The sequence below is a fragment of the Podarcis tiliguerta genome, assembly GCF_965153285.1.
Source record: "Podarcis tiliguerta genome assembly, chromosome: 13".
Lineage (NCBI taxonomy): Eukaryota > Metazoa > Chordata > Lepidosauria > Squamata > Lacertidae > Podarcis > Podarcis tiliguerta.
Window position 1 is genome coordinate 38,560,479 of NC_139546.1, and position 26,415 is coordinate 38,586,893.

General features: G+C 45.9%; 1 protein-coding gene and 1 long non-coding RNA gene across 7 annotated transcripts in view; one reads left to right on the top strand and one right to left on the bottom strand.

Moving 5' to 3' along the window:
- LOC310662833 overlaps positions 1-26,415 on the bottom strand; it is a 67,118-nt gene that overhangs the window by 32,545 nt on the left and 8,158 nt on the right. The gene's annotated exons all lie outside the window — the stretch shown is intronic.
- On the top strand, positions 1,146-24,739 carry LOC310662770 (caspase recruitment domain-containing protein 8-like). Of its 6 annotated transcripts, none has more exons than XM_083409865.1 (13): positions 11,830-12,273; positions 13,312-13,584; positions 15,181-15,295; positions 16,331-16,620; positions 16,716-16,800; positions 18,251-18,474; positions 19,960-20,204; positions 21,227-21,349; positions 21,519-21,660; positions 21,771-21,821; positions 22,111-22,180; positions 23,545-23,826; positions 24,405-24,739. In XM_083409865.1, coding segments are annotated over exons 1-13 (2,262 nt in total). In that variant the 5' UTR covers positions 11,830-11,912; the 3' UTR covers positions 24,406-24,739. The 6 variants fall into 6 exon arrangements, with proteins under 6 accessions (XP_083265996.1, XP_083265995.1, XP_083265991.1 ...); XM_083409866.1 differs by having other exon boundaries at positions 15,184-15,295; XM_083409867.1 differs by having other exon boundaries at positions 11,830-12,180.

Consider the following 26,415-nt stretch of genomic DNA (forward strand, 5'->3'; position numbering starts at 1 on the left):
CATGACCCGGAAAGCTGTCTGCGGACAAATGCCAGCTCCCTCAGCCTGAAGCAATATGAGTGCCACAACCCCATAGTCACCTTTGACTGAACTTAACCGTCCAAGGGTTAATTAACCTTTTATCTTTACCTGTAGGCAGGAAGGTGGAGAAAGAACTGACATGGATAAATCCATATATGACCTTTGGGTTTGTGGGTTCCTGCAGAGATCCATCTTGTCTCTGATGCAGCTTAACATTTGCATGAAACTCCTGAAAGAGTTTTGTCTGGAAATTTGTCATATGGAGTGCCTGGAGGCGGTTGGAGGATGGATGGTGGCTAATGGATTGAGGTTGAATCCTGACAAGACAGAAGTACTGTTTTTGGGGGTCAGGGGCGGGCTGGTGTGGAGGACTCCCTGGTCCTGAATGGGGTAACTGTGCCCCTGAAGGACCAGGTGCACAACCTGGGAGTCATTTTGGACTCACAGCTGTCCATGGAGGCGCAGGTCAATTCTGTATCCAGGGCAGATGTCTACCAACTCCACCTGGTACGCAGGCTGAGACCCTACCTGCCCACAGACTGTCTCGCCAGAGTGGTGCATGCTCTAGTTATCTCCCGCTTGGACTACTGCAATGCGCTCTACGTGGGGCTACCCTTGAAGGTGACCCGGAAACTACAACTAATCCAGAATGCGGCAGCTAGACTGGTGACTGGGGGCGGCCGCCGAGACCACATAACACCGGTCTTGAAAGAGGCTCCCAGTACGTTTCCAAGCACAATTCAAAGTGCTGGTGTTTACCTTTAAAGCCCTAATGGCCTCAGCCCAGTATACCTGAAGGAGCGTCTCCACCCCCATCGTTCTGCCCGGATGCTGAGATCCAGCACCAAGGGCCTTCTGGCAGTTCCCTCATTGCGAGAAGCAAAGCTACAGGGAACCAGGCAGAGGGCCTTCTCGGTAGTGGCGCCCGCCCTTTGGAACGCCCTCCCATCAGATATCAAAGCTATAAACAACTACCTGACATTCAGAAGACATCTTAAGGCAGCCCTGTTCAGGGAAGTTTTTAATGTGTGATTTTAGTGTATTTTTGGTTTCTGTGGAAGCTGCCCAGAGTGGCTGGGGAGGCCCAGCCAGATGGGCAGGGTACAAATTATAAATTATTATAAATTATTGTTATGGTTTCATGGAGCCAGTTCCTGGGGTGAGGAGCTCCTTCATTTGGAGGTCTTCAAGCAGAGTCTTGACAGCCACCTGCTGAACATCCTGTAGGACTGGATTTCCTGCCTCAGGCCAGATGGTGTACAAAACTCCCTCCAGCTGTGTAGAATGCTGTGGATACGCCTCTCTCCCCTCCTCACATCATTTCAGGGAGGATGCGAATGTCCTGCATTCTTGGCTGTCAGCAGACAGGGTGTGGGTGCAGAAATGAAATCCGAATTACTGGCAAAAGTGAGTCAGTTACCTTTCATATGCAACATTTGGCTGGTGGATAGAGATTAGAGTTTACCTGTTGCAATCATACACAAAGAGATGGTTCTGGGTAAGAAAATTATTGTTCATTGTAATACCTGGGTCCTGCAAGAGCCCTTTCTGTGCTCCTCCTCGCTGAGCAGCTGTTTGGCTGCTTCACTCTCATCCAGCTCTCCCCCAAGCAACTTCAAGGATTGCTTTTTTTGAGGGGGGGAGGGTTGTGTGTTTTTGAAATTCCCAAAGGAGGAGCAGGTTCTTCTCTCACGCTCACACGTTTTCCTGCTCCAACTCCTTGCCGCTCCTCCCTGCTTCAGAAAGAGAGCGAGAGCTCCCGGGAAAGACGCCTCTTGCGCTCGCCCCGCCCTCGAGTCTCCTGCCGCGGACGGAGGGAAGCATCTCAAAGGGTTTCCTCGCCAAAGGGAGCAGCAAGCGACGGGTTTCCCGCTGCCCTCGGGCCAGGCATCTCTCCTCCGGGGCATCAGGCGCCGCGAGTTGGGCACCAGAGTCTGGCTCTCTGCCTTGGCACAGTCACCGGATCTGGGTCTTTCGCTGGCCGATTATTTGGCTGGGCTGGGGTTGGCGGGCAAGGAGCGCGATGGCCAAGAAGACTCGCAGGGGACGCTCCGCGGAAGCCCAGGTAGAGGAGGAGTTCCGAAGGCTGGAGATGGGTAGCGAGGAGGAACACGACGGCAACCTGAGGGCGCGGCTGCCTAGTTGTGGCTTTGGCCTCAAGCAGTGCTCCTTGGTATGGTCACAGCGGTGCTGGAAATAGACAAGAACGCCCCGTTTTCAGATGGGAGAAGGATTCTGGAATCCTCATTCATGCTTGTGGTTTTATTATAGGATCTTCCAGAAAGAATAAAAGCAGAGGTGTTTTGGGACTCAGAAAGGGACCATGAAGCTTACAGGTAAGTGATCTCTCTCCCCAATCTCTTGAAAATTTCTCCCTTCAGGGAATGGTTTCTACATTGAATTGTTCTTCGGAACACATCTAGTTTCTGTGGGTCTCACAGTCATCAAATATGGTTGCTGTCTCCACCCATGTTCCTCTAAATATGACGAAGGAAATGCAATTTAAAACTTTTGTACTGTAGCGCATATAAGACCCGCTGGTGGACTTGACCACTGATCAGTTATAACATGCATTTTGTGTGTTTATTTGGAAAATAATCACTACAACTTTAACTCCATGTTACATTGGTAAGCATCATTACAGAACGGATGAAACATGTACAAATGCTTTTTCAGAACTGGATGAGGAGGTGGACTAGGCCCAGGATTAAAAACCTATGAGGAGGACTAGAGTTAAGCCTGTCATGTCAGTTCAATCTGCCCCAGGGATGGGGCCAGTGTCGCAGCCTGCCTGCCATTGACCAAATAGGCAGTCAAGCTGCGATCCACTTCCTGGGCCTGGGTGAAGCTAAAATGGATTCACCCAAACCCAGGAAAAACCCTCACCTCCAGCACAACCGTCAGATCAAGGGGAGGCATTGTCAGTGTCTCACAACAGTGCCCAGGTTGCAGTAAGCGTCATTACACAACATATGTTTTTTCAAAATTTTCTTCTTTTTTCTTCTTTATGCTTTCACCGCCCCCTTATTTTTATTCAATGCCCCCCAATTGCACCTGAAGCTTCCACTGCCCCCCCTCAATCATTCCAGCACCCTGCAGGGGGTGGGATCACCCACTATGAGAAATACTGGTTTAGAGCAAAATGGGTTCATGGCTTGTAGAACCCCTGGCCTGCTCAATGAATATGAGAATTTCCCCTGAAGTTCTAGTATCATCAACACACCGGGAATCAGAAGATTAGTAGTTAATCCTACCACTTGGCTTTACTCTGCATGAACGCAGGCATTTTAAAGTCACCTTCTCAGTATCAGAAGAATACTTTTTGGGCAGCCTCATAATAAACGTGCTTCTCTGTGGCAAAATCCTGAGTGTGAAGAGTGGTGCCAGCCCAGGAAATTTCCTTCCATAATTTTTTTACCTCCTTACTCAGCGTGTGAAGCACCTCCTGCAAAAATATCAATTAGACCAACAGAGGAAGTTCTCCCAATTCATGTTCAACCTGATTCCCCTTTCATCTTTCCCTTTGTGCCATTCAGAGCGCGCTTCACAAAGGCTGGCTCCTTCCATTGCTGTGATACTGGTCTCATATGGGAAGTGAGAGGAGCTGTGACCATAACATACCACTTTGATTCATGGCCTAAGCACCTGGAAGAACAAAACACCAAGGAGTGGCAGATCGCTGGCCCTCTGCTCAACATTAAAGTGGATGCAGTAGAAGCCGTGGCCGCCATTCACGTCCCTCACTTCTTGTGTCTTGAAGGTATCACATGGGAAAAACCTTACAGCATTATAACCATAATAGGAAGAATCTTAAACAGGAATAACTTCCATTGACATTTCCAGAATGTTTGGGGGGCAGTGGTGTGGGTTCTAGGGATCAGTAGTGCTGGCTAAATTGTCTTTTCTGATTTGTTTCAATTTTGCAAAATGTTCTGCTATTTTACTGTTTCTGTGATGCTTTGTATTTTGTTGTAAGACGTGTTGGAGCTGTCGTCTAAACCACAGAGCCTAGGGCAGAAGATCGGCGGTTCTGCCAGCCTAGCAGTTCAAAAGCCCATCAAAGTGCAAGTAGATAAATAGGTACCGCTCTGGCAGGAAGGTAAACGGCGTTTCCGTGTGCTGCTCTGGTTTGTCAGAAGCGGCTTAGTCATGCTGGCCACATGACCTGGAAGCTGTACCCCGGCTCCCTCGGCCAATAAAGTGAGATGAGCACTGCAACCCCAGAGTCGTCCACGACTGGACCTAATGGTCAGGGGTCCCTTTACCTTTACCATGAGAACATACAGTACTGTGAAACAATGCTATAGACCTCTTAAATGAGGATGAGAAAATAAATACTTGCATGACCCAGAGAGGGTGAGGGTTAAGTGATGGTGATTTTTTTTCACTTTCCCACTTGTAACATGTTTGTCTATGTTTCCTTTGGGCTCCTTTTCAGGTAAAGATAGTTCCCATGTCTACATTGCACATTTTGTCGAAGGGGGGATGAGGCTGGAGAAACCAGACAGGGTGGAGCCTCACCATGCTGTGTTGGAAAACCCCAAGTTCTCTTCCCTTGGAGTCGTTTTCAAAAAGTGGTTTAAGCAAAAGATCAACTCTGTTGTGCTGCTCTATCAGAGCCTTCGACTGGAAACACCAACGTTTCACCTGTACCTCCTACCCAATGACCTTTCGATAATAAAGGTAACCAGGAACCTCCAACTCTGGTATTCCGATTGCCTGGATCATTTACTTGATCATATTAACCCCGGCTATGCACAATTGTTGGACTTGATCAGTTCTACCCAACATGCCAGTAGAGAGAAAATTAACAAGTTGCCCTCTGCTGGGTTACTTATCTTCTCACCAACACTGTTGCTTTAAAGGGATTTTTCCAAAATTGAAATACACCCTTTTCACTTCTTAAACAACCTGCTTGCTAAAGCCCAAATTCCCTGTCTGGTTTTCCAAACAACGGTGTTGTCACTCAATTGTAAGTAATTGAAGTAAGTAATTTCGTTGTCCCTGAAGGGGGCAATGACAATAAAGATATTATTATATTATTATTATTATTATTATTATTATTATTATTATTATTATTATTATTATTATTATTATTATTATTGTGAAACAATTCAGTCCTTAGCCTCCCTTGTGAGTCCCAATGGATTTCTTCCAGAAGCATTCACTGAAATCAGGCTTCCTCTAGGGTAAACGTATTCAGTGATGAGGAAATTCTGCTTAATTCATACAAGCTATCTAAATGAACTTTTGAGGAAGAACATCCTTCTTCCTTTGCAGTGTTGGCACATGGGTTTCATGGCTTCTGTGGTTTCCTGCATGGACTCATCAAGATGCAGGTGGACCCAGGATTGCTGGTACCTCTCGGCCACCAGGATGTCCAGTCCAAGAGCCCTGGCTTGAGTTCCCCATGAGGCCAGGGAATCTCCTCCTTACATTTTAGTTTCTGGTGCCATGTGCTTTAATTTTCTTCATATTGCAGATAGAGAATCTGTGTCTCTGCAGATGTTACTGGACTACAAAACCCATCAGCCCTGACTCTTGCTGACTGGAGGGCATCAGGTTCCTCATTCCTGCCTTAACTGGTGTAACAATGCCAATAAAGTTGTAGGGATCTAGTCTTGGCTTCCTCTCCGCATATCTCAAATGTGACTTTATTTGTCTTTCCCAGGCGGTCAATGACAGTGAAGAAAATTCAAAGAGAATAGAGAAACCCCCTGTGACTCTGAGACCTCTGACAATTGGCTCTCAGGTCTCTTTGAAGACTTCAAAGAATGTCGCAGTCTGTCCTGAGGTGAGACAAATATGATGAAAGGTTTTGCAAAGCCCAGATGGTGAAGCCTGAGAATGGGAAAAATTCAACCAGGATCCCTCTTCACCCTTTAAGTTGACTCCCTTGCAATGGCGGGTTGGGCTAAGCCAGATTCACACCTACAAAGGTTTCATTCTTTCCCACAGGAACTGGAGTTTCAATACCTGGATGCAGAGAAACTGCAGCAGTACGTAGAACTGTCTGCTGAGCAAATGCAAGACGAGTTCTTCTTCTGCCTGATGAAGAAGGGCACACCTGAAATTGTCTGGAAGGCAAATTTGAAAAAAAGTGAGTTTTAATCAAGGGATGGTCATGAGGTTGGGTCATATCTTAGGAGGCAGGACAGAAAAAGACCACCAGTCACGTTCCCTCTTTGACTGCCTCTTATTCTATTTCAGGAGAGTTCATTTCAGAGATGGATTCTCCTATTCCACACCCGGCACAAGGTGAGCAGGTTTTAATTATTTCTCTGCATGTCTTTGTATCCCACTTTCATCCCAATAGGAGCACAGAGGGCTGATGGAACAGTAGCAGAACTGGTTTTGCTGACCTTGAACTCCTCACTCTAAGTTTTACAGTGTGAGCTTATCAGTTTTAAACTGAGTGTCAGTTTTAAATATTAACTGTTACTTGCTTTTATTGTCATTTGTTATGAAGTGATACTGCAAGCATAATACATAAATCTGTGAGACAATGTTCCATAGGCTCGTCTTCTTCCAAGGACAGAGACCTTGTGGGCAAAGTTTTCATGGCTTTTGGATAGTGAGCGAAATGGTCTCTTCTCTCCCTGTGGGAGAAAGCTGGGTTCAGTAATTATAACAACAATAACAGAAGCATAGAATTTGGAGGGATTCCAAGTCTCATCTAGTCCAACCCACTACAATGTAGGAGCTATCAATTCCTGGGCTTTCAAGCAATAAAATATAAAGCTGAGTATAATACTATGTGAAATTAATCATCTGACAATGTGCTGTTGTTTCATGATACCCCAAATTATGATGCCACCTCACTCTCCCTAATGGTAGGGCTGGCCCCAGCCTTGGCTCCCTTGCAACTGCTCTCACTTACTGTATTTCAGTTTTATACTTCCTCAACAGTTATGGCTTTGCCCAAAGAATTCTGGGAACTGTAGGCAGATGAGCTACTAGTAATGCTCTGTTCACAATCCCTCCCCTCATGGAACTACAACTCCCAGGGCATGGGGGAGGAGGGAATGAGTTGGGAAACCAGTCTTAAGCCTGCAGTGTGAACCTGTAGCAAGATTTCCGTTCTTTTTCTCTTTCCTGGCAGGGCTGCAGTTTCCAAACTCTTCCAACGTGCACTTCATCGAGCGGCACAGGGAGGCGATAATCCAACGGACCACCCCAGCAGAACCGGTGCTGGATAGATTGTATGGCTCTGTCCTCAGTGAGGAGCAATACCAAAGAATCACTGCCAAGGAAACTAACCCAGACAAGATGCGAGAGCTCTACAGGCTTGTGCCAAGCTGGGACCTCCGGTGCAAGGATAAGCTGTATGAGGCACTGAAGGCCAAAAACCCACATCTCATGAAAGACCTGGAAGGGCGATGAGGCCCCAAGAGAATGCAGAAGGCAAGACCCCTTTCAAGGCATTTTGTTTATAAAATAAAGTGCATATTAAAACACTTTTCAGCTTTAGCTCTCTGAGCAGGCCTGTATCAACAAACAAGTTGTTTCACATTCTGAGGATATTTTCCCAGAGGCCAGAGGGATCCTGGCAGTGGGTGCTTCAATGACTGGCAACATGGACAGCTGGGTGTGAGCTGGGCACACAGACTGCTGGGTGAATTGCTTTCCTGGCTTCCTCACATTCAGAGTGTGCTCCACAGAGGCTGACTCCTAACTTTGTGGCGATACTGATTTCCTATGTGAGATGAGAGGATCTGTGATCATAACATACCACTTTGATTCATGGTCTAAGCACCTACACCAGGCATAGGCAAATATGTTTTGGCACTACAACTCTCATCATCCCTAGCCAACAGGACCAGTGGTCAGAGATGGTGGGAATTGTAGCCCCAAAACATCTGGAGGGCCAAGTTTGCCTATGCCTGCTCTACACGAATGGAAGACAATTCCTTGTTGCTGGTCCAAGCAGTTCCATACACTTTCCTAACTTCCTGTGTCTCTCATCTCCCAGTGGTTTTCAACCTTTTTGAGTCCACAGCTTCCTTGTCCAGCCACTCATCCTTTCTGCAGCTCCCCTATGGGAGCCACTGACGCTGGGGTTCTGTTGCAAGGCACGTGTACTGGGGAATCTCTCCATTCCATCCCACCCCTTTTCAGCGCTATTTTTGGCACACATGTAAGTGGGGAGGCATGTGTCGGTGGGAAGCCAAGCAATGCTCTGCAGGGCCAAATTGATGGACTCCACATGGCAGCCCAGCTTCCCTTTGGTTGGGTGGGGGGCATGGAGAGGGCAAAACAAGATTAGGATCAGAAGCAGAATTTTTTTTTGTTACCATGGGGAAGGAAAGCAAGAAACACACAGCAAAGGACACACATACAGACACGATCCTTTCCTGCAACATTCTCCCTGTCCCCATAAAGCTGGCTGACTGTTAAGGAGGAGGGGGTTGCCTGGGGGGAGAGGTAGAGAAGAAGGGGGGTGATGTTGAGGGTAGAAGGAGTGAGAAACACAAAAGACACTGCTCACTTTCAGGGTTACAGTGGTACAGGGTTACAGGGTTACATACGCTTCAGGTTACAGACTCCACTAACCCAGAAATATTACTTCAGGTTAAGAACTTTGCTTCAGGATGAGAACAGAAATCATGCAGCGGCGTATCAGCAGCAGCAGCAGGAGGCCCCATTAACTAAAGTGGTGCTTCAGGTTAAGAACAGTTTCAGGATAAGAACAGACCTCCAGGATGAATTAAGTTCTTAACCTGAGGTACCACTGTATTTTTAAAACCCTCTTTATAGGGTGGACACCCACACACTATCATCATCAAGCTACCTTGCTACCTTATTGTATTTCTCAAGCCCTCTATGTAGAACTAAGGAACTGTTAGTTACTGAAGCTGTGGAGGGTTTTTGTTTGGAGGAGGGAGATTTTCAGAATATAAACAGTCATGCAAAAGTGTTTCCCTCTTTTTTTGTCACTGTTTTATTTTGGGAAGATAATGTGTTGCAAGTTAAAGTTGCCAGCTCCCCTGAATGTTCCTCAGAATGAGAGAGAGAGAGAGAGAGAGAGAGAGAGAGAGAGAGAGATTATGCAGGAAGATCAGGGTTGCAAGTTAATGAAAGGACAGCTCCCCTGAATGTTCCTCAATGTGCCCCGGCACACTAGTTTAAAAACAATGTTATAACCATAACAGTAGAAATCCTAAATTGAATTAAATATAATGTTGTGGAACACAGAAAGAGAAATAATGGTGCTTGGTTTCTAAACCCAGGCTTGTATGTCCCCCTTTGTAGCATGTCTGTCCCTCTGAAATCACCCTGACTGATTATAGCATGGTGATTCCTCAGCATCAGTAGATCTTGAATAGGCACCTCCAAAGTGTTTCTGCAAACATCTTCCCAGGGCACAAGGAGTCCATATTTCTATGATTTACACCTGCCCTACACTGTACTTTGAACTTTAGTTTTATGCCTACCAACCCAGCTAATAACGTTTCCTGGTAGCATGAGGATTTCAGGCAGGTTACTGTAAACAAAGGCTGGGCCAGTGATCTCTTCCTTGTAGGCAGCAAGGTGGAGAAAGATCAGGCATGGATGAATCTGTATATGAGCATTGGGTTTGCGGGCTCCTGCAGAGATCCATCTGGTCTCTGATGCAGCTTAGCATTTGCATGAAACTGCTGGAAGGGTTTTATTAGGAAATTTCTCATATGGATTCATGGAGCCAATTCCTGGGGTGGGAAGCTCCCTCACTGAAGGTCATAGGAGCCAGTTCCTAGTGGCCAAGGACCCTTTGCCTCCTCATAAAATATGTGACCCCCCCAAGTTGACAGTCATTGACATTCAAAAGGTCTGTGTGTACCACATATTGTGATATATTCTTCTTGTTCTCTTATTCTATATGTTAAATCTGCAAGCTGTTAATATTTTTTCAAGTTGGCACCCCTGCTGGAGGTCTTCAGGCAGAGTCTTGACAGCCACCTGTTGAAAATGCTGTAGGGCTGGATTTTCTGCATCAGGCCAGATGGCCTAGAAAATTTCCTCCAGCCCTAGAAGATGCTGATGATACTCCTCTCTCCCCTCCTCACATTATTTCAGGGAGAAGGTGGAGGTCCTGCATTTAGGTCTGAGACTTGTCTGCAGACAAGTTGTGGGTGCAGAATCTGGATATTAATTACTGGGATAAGTGGGCCAGTTACCTGTTGCAACCCTTTTGTATGCAAAATCTGCAGCACTGGGTGGGTGAATCTGGTTAGAATCATAGAATCTTGGAGTTTAAGGGGCCCCAAGGGTAATCTAGTCCAACCCCCTGCAATGCAAGAATCTCAGTTGAAGTATCTCCTGACTAAAGATATTAGTTTAGTCACAGGAAACTGAGGTGATGCTCTAGAAACCGGCTAAACGGCAAGAAACTGCAGGAAGGAAGCAGCTGCAGAGAACAACTCATGGTTTCATTTGTCTCTCCATAATGCACAAAGCATGGGAAACAAACAAGATGAACTGGAGCTTTTTATCCATTATGGCAAATACGACCTGGTAGGCATTACTGAAACCAGGTGGGATGAGACTTATGACTGGACTGTAGGGATTGACCAATCAGGAAGGGTGGAGGAGTAGCATTATATATGAAGGATGTGTAAATTTTTGGAAAAAAATCCATGACTTTGAGGATGAAAAGCAGATTGAGGGTTATGGGTAAAAATTGTTGGAGAAAGAAACAGCAGTGACCTTACCAGATTGAAGACTTGGATGAGCAGATAACCAAACATTCAAAAAAGGAGAGAAATAGTAATCATGGTGACTTCAACTTCTGCTTGTTTCTTTCACACGGATAAGCTTCCAGAACCTTCTTGAATTCAGTAGAATAGGAAAGATCTCTACACATCATATCAAAAGTCTCTGCACTAAGAAATGCAGACTGATAGTGTGTGCATCGCCTCATGTGATCGATAATGCAGGGCTGGGCTTCTCCGCCCCCCCCCCCATGTGTTTTTCAAGTTGGCACTCCTGACCCCCACCCACCTACCAGGTTTAATATCTTGGCTGCCACGCTGCAAGTAAATGAAAGTTTCTGTGGCAGGATTATGCCTCAAGCAGTTAAAAAATAAAAGCACTCACTGTCTAGGTTTGTTATATTCCAGTGCGCTCGACTGCCACGCTGTGTGTGTGATTGTGTGTGTGGAAAATGTTCCGGTGGGCTCTTTGGTTTTTCTGTGCCAGTCTCCTCAGCTGCCGCCCTTAGAAACTAGCATCCGAGAGCGCAGCACAAGTGCCAGAAGGCACGCATTTCAAGCCCACGCCCAGAAAGAATCCTGGCAACCACAGTTCACCTCTGAGAGATCTACAAGTCCCAGCACCCTGAACAAAATAACAGATTCCTTTTCTTTGGGTGGGGTGCTTTAGATTTCCAAAGGACGAGCAGGTTTTTCTCGCGCGCCCCCACATTTTCCTGCTCTGCCTCCTTGCCGCTCCTCCCGGCTTCAGATCCTGCGCAAGGGGAGAGCAAGAGCGGATTCTCTTCACCCCCGTCTTGCAGCCAAAGCGCCCCTGAAAATCTTGCGAGGGCTCCCTTCGGAGGTCTTCCCCCGAGAACCGCTCAGCCAAGTTCTTCCAACGCAGGGCTGGGCTGGGGAGCCCGAAAGAGGAGCTGCTGGAAAGACGCCCCTTCCGCCCTCCCCGCCCTCCGGTCTCCTGCTGCTGCCTGAGCGAAGGATCGCCAAGAGTTTCCTCGCCAAAGGGAAAAGAAGGCGACGCGCAGGGCAAGAGACGGGGCTCTCGGAGCGGGTTTCCTGCTGCCCACCGGCCAGGCCTCTCTCTTTCTAGGCAAGGTGGCCCGGAAATCGTGCCCACCTGCCTCTCTGCCTTGGCACAGTCTCCAGATCTTCTGAGTTTTTCTCTGGCCGAGGTTTTTGCTGGGCTGGTTCTGGTGGAGAATGAGCGCAATGGGGACTAAGTTCTTCTTTTCCACAAATCACATGCGTGCCCTCATTTTCTTAAATCCTGAGTACCCGAATCTGCAATCCGCCAGGTACCTCCTTCTGGACGTCTTGCAGGAGTTGAAGGAGGGGGAAGGGGAGTGGGAGAAATTCCAGCGCGAACTGCTCAGATTCCCGGTCAAGGAGGACGTCAGAAGAATCTCCGAGGAGTTGCTCAAGGAAGCCATGCCTGTGGAGCTCATAGAGCTGCTGTTCAGCTTCTACGGTGAGGCTTATGCTGTGGAGGTGACGGCCCTGGTGCTGCAGGCAATGGACTACAATCCGCCGGTGGACGATCCCTCGGTTATCACCTGGCTAAGTAAGGGACTGGGAGCAGGGCAGGGGTTCGATCCGGCTGATGGTGCTGACACCTCGCGGGTTCTGTCAGTACCGAGAACTCAGCTCCCTCCCATGGTTGCCTTCGTCCTTGGGTGGGGAAACCTTTCGAGCAGGAGAGTCGCATATCCTCCTGGGTAACATTCCAAAGAATCATAGAATCTAAGAGTTGGAAGGAATCTAGTTGGAATCTAGTTCAAGCCCCTGCAATTTAGGGATTTCAGCTAAAGCATCCATTACGGATGGTCAACCTCTTCTTAAAAACCTCCAAGGAAGGAGAGTCTACCACTTCTCGTGGGAGTCTGTTCCACTGCTGAACAGCTCTTACTGTCAGAAGCTTTTTCCAAATGTTTAGCTGGAATCTCCTTCTTGCAACTTGAAGCCATTGCCTCCTCCAGAGCAGGAGAAAAGACCCAAATTCCGGGAGTGGGGGGGGGGTGGAGGTCCAGGGTGAAAGTGAGTGGAATGATGGATGTAAATCTTCCCTGTGTAAAGTGAGGTGGCATCTTCCCTCACCCTTCTGCCCTCCATCTAAACCAGGGCTGGCCCAGGACATGTTAGCACCTGAAGCAAAACACGACACGGCATCCGCTCCCCACCAGGGAAGAAGGAACATCAGAAACAGGGTGGGAAATAATTGTAGAAGCCTCTAAAGTGTTAAGAAGAGGCCTGTAAGTTAAGAGAGTCTTCAAACCCTCCGGGATCAGTTTCTCTCTTCTGGGCCAGGCTGAGCTCCTTCAATCACCTGAGAGGCTAGAAGGATGGGAAGCTGCCTTAGGGCACATTGGGCCACTGGGTCCATCTAGTTCATTCCAGGGATTTAGGCAGGAATCTTTCCAAGCCCTTTCTGGATCCTCCAGCGATTAAACCTGGGATCCTTTGCATGCATGTGATCTACTACAAATCCACAGCCGTCCCTACTTAGTCCAGTCTGAAAGTGCTCCAACAGGAAGAGAAGGGGGATGTAGGAATGCTGGATTTTTCTGTTCAATACTTCTACTAACATCAATAATCACCACAGTGCAGTTTACACAATTATGCCTGCTGGCCACACTGAATACATTGAAGGAGTCAGATCTGAAGAAGTTCAAGGTCAAACTCAGCAAGTTCCCTGTCAAGGAAGGCTATGTCAGTATCCCCAGGGAGCTGCTGAAGAAGGCAAGTGCTTGGGAGCTCACAGAACTGCTTCTTGCATACTGTGATGAGGATTATGCTGTGGAAGTGGCTTCAGAGGTGCTGAAAGCCTTCGACCGTGAGCCCCTGCCAGAATGTCCCCCAAGTTTCACCAGGGAAGGTAAGGAACTTGGAAGGGAGAACGTTGGCTGAGTCTGATGGGACTGGTTGGAGAGGAGGCTTCTTGAACAGGGCTGTGTGTGTGTGTGTGTGTGTGTGTGTAACCTATGTGCCAATCTGTGTATGTCTTCTTGACATTGTGGGAATGTTAAGGAAGGTTGGAGATGATATATTGTTTTGATATTATCCCTCCTCACTCACGCTAGTGATAAATAGCAGAGCAGTTGCACTGCTGAACAGCTCTTACTGTTAGAAAGTTCTTCCTGTATTTAGTCATAATCTCCTTTCTTGTAACTTGAAGCCATTGGTTTGTGTCCTACCCTCAAGAGCAGGAGAAAACAAACATGCTCCCTCCTCCATGTGACAGCCCGTAAAATATTTGAAGATGGCTGTCATATCTCCTATCAGTTTCCTCTTTTCCAGGCTAAACACACCCAGCTACTTCAAGCGCTCCTCATAAGGCTTGATTTCCAGGCCCTTGATCATCTTGGTTGCCCCCCTCTGCACACGTTCCACCTTGTCAACATCCTTCTTAAGTTGTGGTGCCCAGAACAGGACACAGTATTCCAGACATAGTTTGACCAAGGCAAAATAAAGTCATACTCATATTTCCCTTGATCTGGACAATATAGTTCTGTTGATTCAGCCTAGAATAGCATTAGCTTTTTTATGCTGCTGTATCATACTGTTAACTCATGTCAAGCTTGTAGTCCACTAAGACCCGTAGATCCTTTTCACATATACTATGGGTTGTCAGGTCGATAGGCTCTCCCACACAAGACAAGCTCTCTGATTATTTTCTCTCCCCCCCCCCCATTTTTTTATTGTTTTTCCACATTTATGGCAAAAAAGACATTACAAAACACACAACAAAGAAAAACACTTCACAATACAGTAAGCTAAACACACACACAAAATATTTCTTCAGATATTTAATTGTCATAACATTATAACTGACTCCCTCGCATCTCCTCTAATTGAATTTCATTATATCACCTGTATGACAGTTCTCCATATTGCTAATAATATTGACTCCTAACATTTACTAACCTCTTCTCCTTTATTCATATTCTAATCCTTAATATTTACTAACACATATTCTTATTCTACCCCAAAACCTATTCGTTGCTTCCAAGAATTTTCTAGTTATCTTATATTACACTATTTAGCTAAATATTCTTTACATTTCTTCCAATCCTCTTGTGTCTCCTCTTCTTTCTGGTCGCGGATTCTTCCAGTTAATAAATCCAACATCTTCATCTGCCAATCTTCTATTGTTGGTATTTCTTGCGATTTCCAATTTTTGGCTAATAAAAGTCTTGCCACTGTAGTGTTGGTATTGTCTGCCTTTGTGCCTTCAGTATGTCACCCATGACATCAACAGCCAAAATAGTGTTGGAAAGAAGTATGCATTCCACATTAAGCTTTAGGCCACCCAAAATGATACCTCCACCTCACTGGCAGACTGACCTGTATGAGACGGAAGTGAATCCTATGCCAAATATGTGTGTCAATGCCAAATAATGGTTAAAAATATGTAGAAAGGGGAAAGGACTCAGTAAAGCTGTTGACATGCACTCACTTTCTCAATATCTAGCAGCAGAGCGACTTTGCAAAATGCATGTTTCAAGGCACCGGCCAGCTGAATTCTTGTCGTCAAAAATTAATCAAGCTCTGGAGGAACTGGTTCCATCAGAAAAAGCCACCAAAGGGTAATTTCTGTACTTATATAATTGACGGAAGCCACCATTTTAGCTACAATTATAGCAATGTTTCCCCCTCTCAGCTAACCCTTCCAATCCAAAACAAACGTAAAATCCATTAATCTTAAAACAACACAAGCTTTCCTGCTTAAAACAAAAATGCTTTAGCACTAATTTAATAAATGTGTGTGTGCCCCTGCTTTGGGGAAAAAATACTTTGAAAATTGCTATTTTGGACCTTTCCCACTTTCTGCATCAACCATTGGGCAGGAAAACCAAAGTGCATATTGTCCACTGATGCTGGCAGGTTGCCAGATACTTTAAAGGCAGCTGGGGAATGGAGGCAGGGCTCCACAGGCCTTGGAAGGCCCCAGGGAGTGCATCCGAGGGCTACCTGTGGTCCACTGGCTGCAGGTATCCTGCCTGTGTCATAGAATACCAGACCTGGAGGGAACTCGGTGGGCCATCTATGCCAGTCCAGCTGCTGCTTGAAGCAGAAAACCAAGAGCTACAGCCTCCTCAGCAAATGACTCTTGGTATCTGAAAGGCCTTTAACCCTCCAGCCCTGTATGCCACATTAAGCTGGTCTGAGGGCAGGGAACTTTCCAGTTGCTTGGGGGACAAAGTGGTCGTCAGTGAATGGCTCACAGGGTGCCACACAGAGAGAGGGAGAGAGGGAGCAATGGATGGAGGAATGGGCAGCCAGGTGGGGGATGGACACACAAACCACACACTCAAACACATGTGCCCCCCAGCACTGCTCTGTCCCACTTTGCTCCTCCTGGGGGAAAGCCAGAAACAGAGAGTGATGCCTGGCTGGGGGTAAACAGCAAACCAAGGGAGGGAGATGGGAAGGCAGGTGGGTGGGCAGTGGTGGGGAGAAAATATTGAGGGGGTTGTGTCCCCAGAAGAAAATTATTAGGGGGTTGCCCTAAGGACCCTGGTTGGCATTTATGGTAAGGGAGCAGTCTGCATCCTAACTACGTTCTAATTCTCCTCTCCCCGCCTTCTGTCACCTAAATAAAATAAATGTTTCTTCCACAGGTCATTGGAAAGTTCTACAATCTCTAGTAATGAGATGATCTGCAAGGGAAGAAAACAATTAATGGAAATTCTTGAACCGGATATTGGACATTTTGTAGATGTGCTATACTATTTCTATGTCATCACTCTGAAAGAATACAGAGACTTTTGCGAAATGTTGAAAATTTTAAAAAGTGAAAAATTGCTGAGTATAATCCAGGAAAGGGGGGAGCAAGCTTGTTGCAGGTTCCTGGAATGTTTAGAAATGGCACATCCAGGTACCATTCTGATTCTGCTCTCTGCAATGCATGGTGAGTTTGACTTCGAGTTCTTAAACTTCAAGGGCAGTTCAACTAACTTCCTCCTTGCAACAGTCATCAGGCAAATAATTGTCTTCCTTTTACAGATTTGGATCAAACTCCACTCAAGGCAGCTGGCCCAATAGAGCCAGAGGTGGTTTGGGACTCAGAAAGGGGCAACGAAGCATACAGGTGAGTGATCGCTCCATCAGACATTTAAAATCCTTTTCCATTCAGGGAACGGTTTTTACATGTAATTGTTCCACAGAGCACATCTGGTTTCTGTGGGTCTCACAGTCATCAGATATGGTGGTGCTCCCTAAAACATACACAGAGTACATCTACAGTATGTTCTGCATGTTGCAATGAACAGTTGGCCATGGTGGGCAAATTCTCTCTGAAGGAAGCTTACCCACCAGTCCTGATCTCTTTGCTGAGGAACTCCTGGGTTCCTCAAACACAGCTGGAAAATCATTGCCTTGGAGCATTGCTGTTGCTTATTATTTCCAAGAGAGTGAAAAATATGGAACTCTGCATTTTTTTTGAGGAACTGTTGGTTTTTCCCCTTAAAATCATTTTATTGATATGATTTTAGTTATATCCCACCTTTCTCCCAAGGAGTTCAAGGTGGCATGCATGGTTTCCCTCCCCATCACTTTAAAGCACTCTGCTTTTTGGTCTGGTGCTTGGAGCTAAATGGGCACATGGGTTACAGAACTCTTGCCGTGGTTACCGAGTATGAGAAATTTCCCTGATGATCTCGTATCATCAACACACAGGTAAACAGAAGATGAGTAGTTACTTTCACCAGCTTGCTTTGCTCTGCATGAAGGCACCATTTTAAAAACACCTTCTCTGTATAAGAAAAACCACCTTTTTTACTTTTTGGGTGGCCTCATAGCAGTTGTGCTTCAGTTGAGTGATGCTTGACCAGGAGATGTCCTTCTGTCAATATTTTACCTCCATAACTCAGTGTGCGAAGCATCTCCTGCAAAAATATCAATTAGACCAGGTGTGGAAGTTCTCCCAATTCATGTTTGACGTGCAGCGTAAATTAATAATGCAGAATCTTCTTCAGTAAAAGAATAAAAGTTTTACTGAGTTAAAATAAATATCCTGCCATTCACTCCCTTTAAGGAGTCTCAAAGCAGCCCTTCCTTCCCCACAACAAACACTCTGTGAGGTGAGTGGGGCTGAGAGACTTCAAAGAAGTGTCACTAGCCCAAGGTCACCCAGCAGCTGCATGTGGAGGAGCGGAGATGCGAACCCGGTTCACCAGATTACGAGTCCATCGTTCTTACCACAACACCACACTGGTTCTCACAGCATAGTGAACAGAAGATTAAGTTAGCTTTAGAGCATACACAGAGTTAGAGGCACACAGAGTCTTCAGTGTGCACATGCTTCACAAAGCTCAGACAGTCACTGCAGACAGAGACACCAGGGACACTGGGTCTGCCTGCAAACAGATACAATATTTATACAGAGAATGACTCATCCTCAGGATTCAGTGATTCAGCATGCTAAATGATTCTGCAGCTTTTCAGCATTTCACAACATTTCTAGACTCCTTTACTGCTTCTGCTCTCAAATACAATGTTCAACCAGATTCCCCTTTCATCTTTCCCTTGGTGCCATTCAGAGTGTGCTCCCCTGAGGCTGGCTCCTTCCATTGCGGTAATACAGATCTCATATGTGAAGTGAAAGAAGCTGTGACCGTAACATACCACTTTGATTCATGGCCGAAGCACCTGGAAGAACAGACCACTGAGGAGTTGCATGTCGCTGGCCCTCTGCTCAACTTTAAGGTGGATGCAGCAGAGGCTGTGGCTGCCATTCACGTCCCTCACTTCTTGTGTCTTGAAGGTATGGCAGGGGAAAAGTTCCCAGCATTATAACCATAATAGGAGGAATCCTAAACAGGAATAACTTCCATTGACGTTTCCAGAATGCTATGGGGCCTGCAGTGTGGAGTCTAGAAATCAGTAGTGCTGGCTTTCCAGTCTTTTTTAATTTTTCAAAGTATTCCAACTGTGCTGCTTTATTACCGTATTTTTCGCCCTATAGGACGCACCGTCCCATAAGGCGCACCTAGTTTTTTGGGGGGGAAATAAAGGAAAAAAATTATTTCCCCCCCAGGCGCGGGGTTGGGGAAGCCCGAGCTTCCCCCGACCCCAGCCCCCAAACAGGCAGCTCTCTGCAAGCCGTGGGAGCCCAGTGCTGGCTCCCGCTGCTAGCGGAGAGGTCCGCGAAGCCTGGACGCGCTGAGCTCAGCGCGCGCAGGCTTCAGCATGCAGGCACCCCTCCGCCAGCAGCGGGAGCGCTCCCGCTGCTGGCGGAGAGGTCCGCGGAGCCTGGACGCGCTGAGCTCAGCGCGCGCAGGCTCCAGCATGCAGGCACCCCTCCGCCAGCAGCGGGAGCGCTCCCGCTGCTGGCGGAGAGGTCCGCGAAGCCTGGACGCGCTGAGCTCAGCGCGCGCAGGCTTCAGCATGCAGGCACCCCTCCGCCAGCAGCGGGAGCGCTCCCGCTGCTGGCGGAGAGGTCCGCGAAGCCTGGACGCGCTGAGCTCAGCGCGCGCAGGCTTCAGCATGCAGGCACCCCTCCGCCAGCAGCGGGAGCGCTCCCGCTGCTGCCGGAGAGGTCCGCGAAGCCTGGACGCGCTGAGCTCAGCGCGCGCAGGCTTCAGCATGCAGGCACCCCTCCGCCAGCAGCGGGAGCGCTCCCGCTGCTGCCGGAGAGGTCCGCGAAGCCTGGACGCGCTGAGCTCAGCGCGCGCAGGCTTCAGCATGCAGGCACCCCTCCGCCAGCAGCGGGAGCGCTCCCGCTGCTGCCGGAGAGGTCCGCGATGCCTGCATTCGCCCCATAGGACGCACCCAGATTTCCCCTTCATTTTTGGAGGGGAAAAAGTGCGTCTTATAGGGCGAAAAATACGGTATTTTCTGTCATTTGCATTCTGTTGTAAGATGCCATGTGAGCATATTGTCCTGTGAAACAATGTTCTTAAAAGACAATAAGAAAATAAAAGTTTGCATGAAATAAAAAGGTAAAGGACCCCTGACAATTAAGTCCAGTCGCAGACGACTCCGGAGTTGCAGTGCTCATCTCACTTTACTGGCTGAGGGAGCCGGCGTTTGTCCGCAGACAGTTTTTTCGGGTCATGTGGCCAGCATGACTAAGCCACTTCTGACAAAACCAGAGTAGCACACGGAAACGCTGTTTACCTTCCCACCGAAGCGGTACCTATTTATCTACTTGCAATTTGATGTGCTTTCGAACTGCTAGGTTGGCAGGAGCTGAAATGGGGGGGGGTTAAGTTTCACTTTCCCACTGCTAACATGCTTGTCTTTTCAGGTGACGACAGTTCCCATGTCTACGTTGCACATTTTGTTGAAGGGGAGATGAGGCTGGAGAAGCCAGACAGGGTGGAGCCTCACCATGCTGTGTTGGAAAACCCCAAGTTCTCTTCCCTTGGAGTCGTTTTCAAAAAGTGGTTTAAGCAAAAGATCAACACTGTCGTACTGCTCTATCAGAGACTTCGACTGGAAACACCAACATTTCACCTGTACCTCCTGCCAAATGACCCTTCTATAGTAAAGGTAACTGGGAATCTCCAACTTTGATTGGTGTTGCAGATTACCTGGATCTTTTGCTTGATCACTCTAACCATGAGAGAATACCTATGCAAAATTATTCATTAGGGTGCATGAACTGTACTTATCTTTGTTGGACTTGATCTGTTTTACCGAACTTCTAGCCAACATCAACATGCTGCTAGAGAGAAGATTCACAGTTGCCCTCCACCGGGTGACTTAGCTTCTCACCAACACTGTTGTTTCAAAGTGAAGTTTGCAATATTGAAATACACCCTTTTCCTTTGTTAGCCACCCTGCTTGCTAGAGGACAAATGTCCTGCCTAGTTCTCTAAACAAACGTTGTTGTCACTGACTTGTGAAAACAAAATTCTAAGCACATTTTCTTGGAAGCCTTCACTGAAATAAGTAAGGCTTCCTTCAGATTTATTGATGAACAAATTCAGCTTTGTTCATTAAGGAATCATCTTGGTAATTATGAACTATCTATAAGAACTCTTGAGGAAAAACATTCTTCCTGATTTGCAGTGTTGGCACATGGGAGATAAAGCACATTATCATATTACCTTCTCAATCTGAACTTTCCTTAAAATTGCCTTCTTATGCTTCATTCAAATATTGAGGTTTTATGGCTTCTGTGGTTTCCTGCATGGTCTCATCAAGAGAAGATGAGGTGGACGCAGGATTGCTGGTACCTCTCTGCCAACTTGCTCAGGCTTAGTTCAGGCTGCCCAGTTCAAGAGCTCTGGCTTGAGTTCCCCATGTGTAGTGCCATAGTGGTTTAATTTTCTTCATACTGCAGATGTGGAATCTGAGTATCTGCCGGTGCTCTTGGACTACAGCATCCATCATCCCTGAACCCAGCTAGTTGGGGTTGATTTGAATCCAACAACATCTGGAGGCCATCAGGTTCCCCATTCCTGCCTTAGCTGGTGTTACGGTGTCAAGAAGGTCGTAGGGATCCGGTCTTCAAGAAGTTTGGTTCCCTCTTTGCATATCTAAAAAGTGAATTTATTTGCCATTCCCAGGCGGTCGAAAAGCGTGAAGTAAATTCAAAGAGAATAGAGAAACCCCCTGTGACCCTGAAACCTCTGATGATTGGTTCTCAGGTATCTTTGAAGGCTTCAGAGGATGTCACAGTCTATCCTGAGGTGAGACAAATATGATGAAAGGTACTACTGGGGAAGAGTCAAACTGTGAAGTCTGAGAATGGGAGAAATTCAGCCAGGGTCCCTCTTCACCCTTTAATTTGACTCCCTTGGAATGGTGGGTTGGGCTAAGCCAGATTCACACTTACAGAGGTTTCATTCTTTCCCACAGGAACTGAAGTTTCAATACCTGGATGCAGAGAAACTGCAGCAGTACGTAGAACTGTCTGCTGAGCAAATGCAAGACAAGTTCAACTTCTTCCTGATGAAGAAGGGCACGACTGAAATTATTTGGAAGGCGCATTTGAAAAAAAGTGAGTTTTAATCAAGGGATGATCGTGAGGTTGGGTCATATCTTAGGAGGCAGGACAGAAAAAGACCACCAGTCACGTTCCCTCTTTGACTGCCTCTTATTCTATTTCAGGAGAGTTAATTTCAGAGGAGATGGATTCTCCTATTCCACACCCAGCACAAGGTGAGCAGGTTTTAATTATTTCTCTGCATGTATGTGTATCCCACTTCCCTCCCAATAGGAGCACAGAGGGCTGATGAAACAGTAGCATAACTGCTTTTGCTGACATTGAATTCCTCCCTTGAAGTTTTGCAGTGTGAGCTTTTCCATTTTAAATTGAGTATCAGTTCTTAACATATCCAAGAGAAACTTGGATGTGATTTGGAAGTCTTGGGCTCATCTCCCACCATGCTCATTTTATTCGTTGTCCCTGCTTGCTTTGTATGTGTTCCCTCCCTCTTCACCTTCCCAGGTGCTTGTGGCTGCACACCAACCAATGCATCATTCAGCAGAACTAACCCTGGACATAATGTGGAAGGCAGGTAAGGCTTAACCCTTTCTCCCCCACTCCATTTCACCAAAAAAGACCCATCTTGCCATTAGGCACAGTGAAGCAGCTGCCTCAGGTGGGCAACAGGTATTGGAGGATGGGAGGCAATGGGGAGGCTCTGAAAGTCGTTACTCAGAATTCAGATAAATTCTCGGGGAAACTGCATGTATGATGAACACTTCTGAAGACAGATATGTGTGTTCCTGTAAGGAGAAGGAGAAGGAGGAGGAGGAGGAGGAGGAGGAGGAGGAGGAGGAGGAGGAGAAGGAGAAGGAGAAGGAGAAGGAGAAGGAGAAGGAGAAGAGATTCCACCAAATGGGGGGAGGGAGCACCAATTTATTTATGGCTGGAGCTTTTATCTACCACTGCCGATTCACCTAACCCCAGCCAACATTTGCCTGTACTCTGTTCTTTAACAGTGCTTGAACTGTATCCCACTAGTTATGGTAATTCTGATGTGGTACAAAGCCAGCCAGACACTGTTTTAATGAAATAAATGTAACATTATATTCTTGATTTATTCTAATCTATAAAGGTATGATGGGATGAATGTGGGAATATTCAGGGATGCAGGAGAGGATATATTGTCTGATTATATCCTTATCTAACTTGTGTTAACAAGTTCCACAATTTCAGCAGAGTAACATTCCCCTTTATTTTAAGTTTGCAGCGGCTGCGTTTGCTCAGGCTCGCTAAAGCCTCTATAATAACTATTCTGGTAATTTCCCCTTATTCCCTCATAAAATAGAAGAGACGACACAGTCTTTTACAAAAGTATAAAAAGAGTTTACTCACATTCTGTTCACAATCAGATCCCAGAAAGCAGACTTAGCTTAATGAAGTAACATACACTTGGAATCGATCTCTTAAAAAGACAGTCCCTTTGTCCTCTCTTGGCTGGAAGCCAAGAGGGCATCTTTGGCTTAGTAAATGCTGTTTCTTCGATGCATGTGGAGAAAGAGAGAGAGATGGCTGCCCTGCCCTGTGCTTTTGTCATTACCTGCACAGGTGAGGCCACACCAACCTCTAGTCACATGCAGAGGAAGTCTGTCCCAGCCCAGAAGGAAACAGGAAGTTTACCTGCTGGCTGGACAAACATCCCTCCCCATGTGTAAACATGTTCACTCTAGGAATGTTGTACTTGACTGCTCTTGTGTTTCACATCCCACAATGAATACTCCACTTTGGTTTGTTACTGTTTTTTAAGGCATACTTACATTTGCTTTAATAAATGTAGCTTACAATCCTTTATCACAGTATTTAAAGCAGGAGTCGCCAACCTTTTTAGACGGGTGGTCCATTTTGAATCTTGAGAGCGTGTCTGTTTTTTCTTGCCTCTGGGGGGTGACAATGCAGAGGGATGGAGAAGACCATCACAGACATCCTGGTGTCCACCCTGGAGAACTTGCAAGAGAACGAACTCAAGAAGTTCAAGCTCAAGCTTCATGAGTTTCCTGTTAAGGAGGGCTGTGACAACATCCCCCGAGGGAGACTCGAGAAGGCAGATGTGGTGGACCTGAGCCTGCTTCTGCTGAATTTCTATACAGGGGATTATGCCGCACATGTGACAGCTGAGGTGCTCAGAACCATCAACTGCAGGGATGAGGCAGAGAGACTCCTCAGGCATTGCAGGAAGTGGTAAGAAAAGAGGAATGTTGGCAGCCCACCCACAACATGGACAGCAATTCAGATCATCCCTACTTGGGGGCTAAGGAGCTGTAACACTTCAGGGATAGCCAAACTATGGGAGATGGGTTGAGGATTAAATCTGTAGATTTAGATCTAAACCTCCTCTTCTAAGTGTGTGGGAGAAATGCAAATGAAATCTAGCTGTGAAGCCTTTTTCGCAAGCACCTATGAGTTTTGCAGTTTACTAACGCTTAGGAATTTAGCAAACCCACCATTCTATCCCTTTCAATTGCAGTCTGCTTACCTTCCTCCTCTTCACCTCCATTGCAGAGAATGAACCACACATTTTAGTAAGATAATTGGAAAAGGCTTTCCTTACATTTCCATGCAAGCAGCATATACAGAAAAAGTAGTATAGAATGCAGAAAAATACTTCTAAGTTACAATAAAATTGCAGTAGTCTTAGCAAACATGACTGAAAGTAGGAGCCTCAACCACAGAGGTCTGCTCAGCTTGAAGGCATGGTGGAAAGAGAGAGTCTTGTCACAGGCAGAAGGAAATATAAATAATTGTCTACTTTTTTACAGAGTTCCTGCCCAGAGGAGCCAAAGGAAATGACCACACACACAGAGTCCTCTCTAGGAAGTTCAAGAACTCTCTGTATACTAGCCCTGTGCTGTCTAGCAGAACATGTGTTCTTATGGCTGCAACCCCCACACAAATTAGTGCTCTTCAGCTGTCAATTTTTAAAAAATTGAATGTGTATACCACTTAGTTGTAAAAAAAATCCCTTCACAGTTTCTTAAGAATACCAAATAAACATTAAAATTTCTGATAAATGTCAGGAATTAAAAATGATTTTAAAAATCAAAATATGAATAATATCAGTAGTTAAAAATATAACTTTATAGAAGTAAAATGCGTATTAAAACACTTGTCAGCGTTAGCTCTCTGAGCAGGCCTGTGTCAACAAACAAGTTGTTTCACATTCTGAGGATATTTTCCCAGAGGCCAGAGGGATCCTGGTAGTGGGTGCTTCAATGACTGGCAACATGGACAGCTGGGTGTGAGCTGGGCACACAGACTGCTGGGTGAATTGCTTTCCTGGCTTCCTCACATTCAGAGTGTGCTCCACAGAGACTGACTCCTTACTTTGCAGCAATACTGATTTCCTGTGTGAGATGAGAGGATCTGTGATCATATCATACTACTTTGATTCATGGCCTAAGCATCTGCATGAATGGAAGACAATTCCTTGTTGCTGGTCCAAGCAGTTCCATACACTTTCCTCACTTCCTGTGTCTCACCTCGCCCTGTGGTTTCCAACCTTTTTAAGTCCACAGCTTCCTTGACCAGGCACTCATCCTTTCTGATGATCTTCTTTACCTACAATTATTTTTGTTATTCTTGCGTTATTCACATTATTTGTTATTCCATCCTTAATCCTATCTCCTTGCACCTTTTAAACTTTTGCATATTATTTTTAAGCTCCAGCACCGACTTTTTCCATGTGTTCCTTAATTGATGCTGTTAATTTTGCCATCTCCATTAATTCAAGAAATTTGATTCTCCATTCTAATAATTCTGGTATTTTATCAATTTTCCAATTTTTTGCCACTACAATTCTGGCTGCCACCATTGCGTAAAGGAATACTTTCCTTTTATCCTCAGGAATGTCACTCAAAACCCAGCAAAAATGCCTCTGGTTTTTTAAAGATTGAACTCCTAAATATCTTTTTAAGCTCTTCATGTATCATAATTCAGAATTGTTTCACCACTTTGCACCCCCACTACATATGATACTTCGTCCCCACTTCTGTTTTGCATCTCCAACAGAGATTTGATTGTTTTTTATACATTTTTTATAGTTTCACTGGGGTGAGGTACCAGCAGTAAAACATCATTATATTTTCCTTAATCGAATAGCACGCTGTAAAATTTATATCAGTTTTCCATAATCTTTCCCATCTGTCCAAATGAATTGTCTGGCCCAGCTCTTGTGACCATTTTATCATTGGTTCTTTTATTACCTCATCTTTCAGTTCCCATTCAAGGAGCAAGCTGTATACGGTAATTTTGATATTATTTTCCTCTTTGGTTGTGGAAGTTCACTTTGTAATTTTGATGTTTTTTGTTCAAATCCTATTTTTTTTATCTTGGTTGAAGATATGCAATACCTTGTGATATTGTAGCCAGCTGTTACAACAGTTCTTAACCTCTTCATGGGGTCTTATTTTTATCTCACCGTGCTCTTTTATTAGTAACTGTTGATATGTTGGCCAGCCCTTTTCCATATTTACTCTTTTCACTGCCAGTACTTCTATTCAATTCAATTCAAAAATCCTTTATTAGGCATAAAACATCGCAAAGCAACATACAAACACCACACACAGACTGCACAAAATACGGGCTCAGCGAACACAGCCCATCCCAGTCCAAATCCCAACCCCAAAAAATAAATCAATGCACATTGACAGTACAATACAACACAACAGCACCTACCATTAAAAACCACTAAGACTCTTTATCATGGGCCACTCTTTCCTCATGGACAGCACCCAAAAATTTAGCCACTATCAAAGTGACTCGATCATCGCC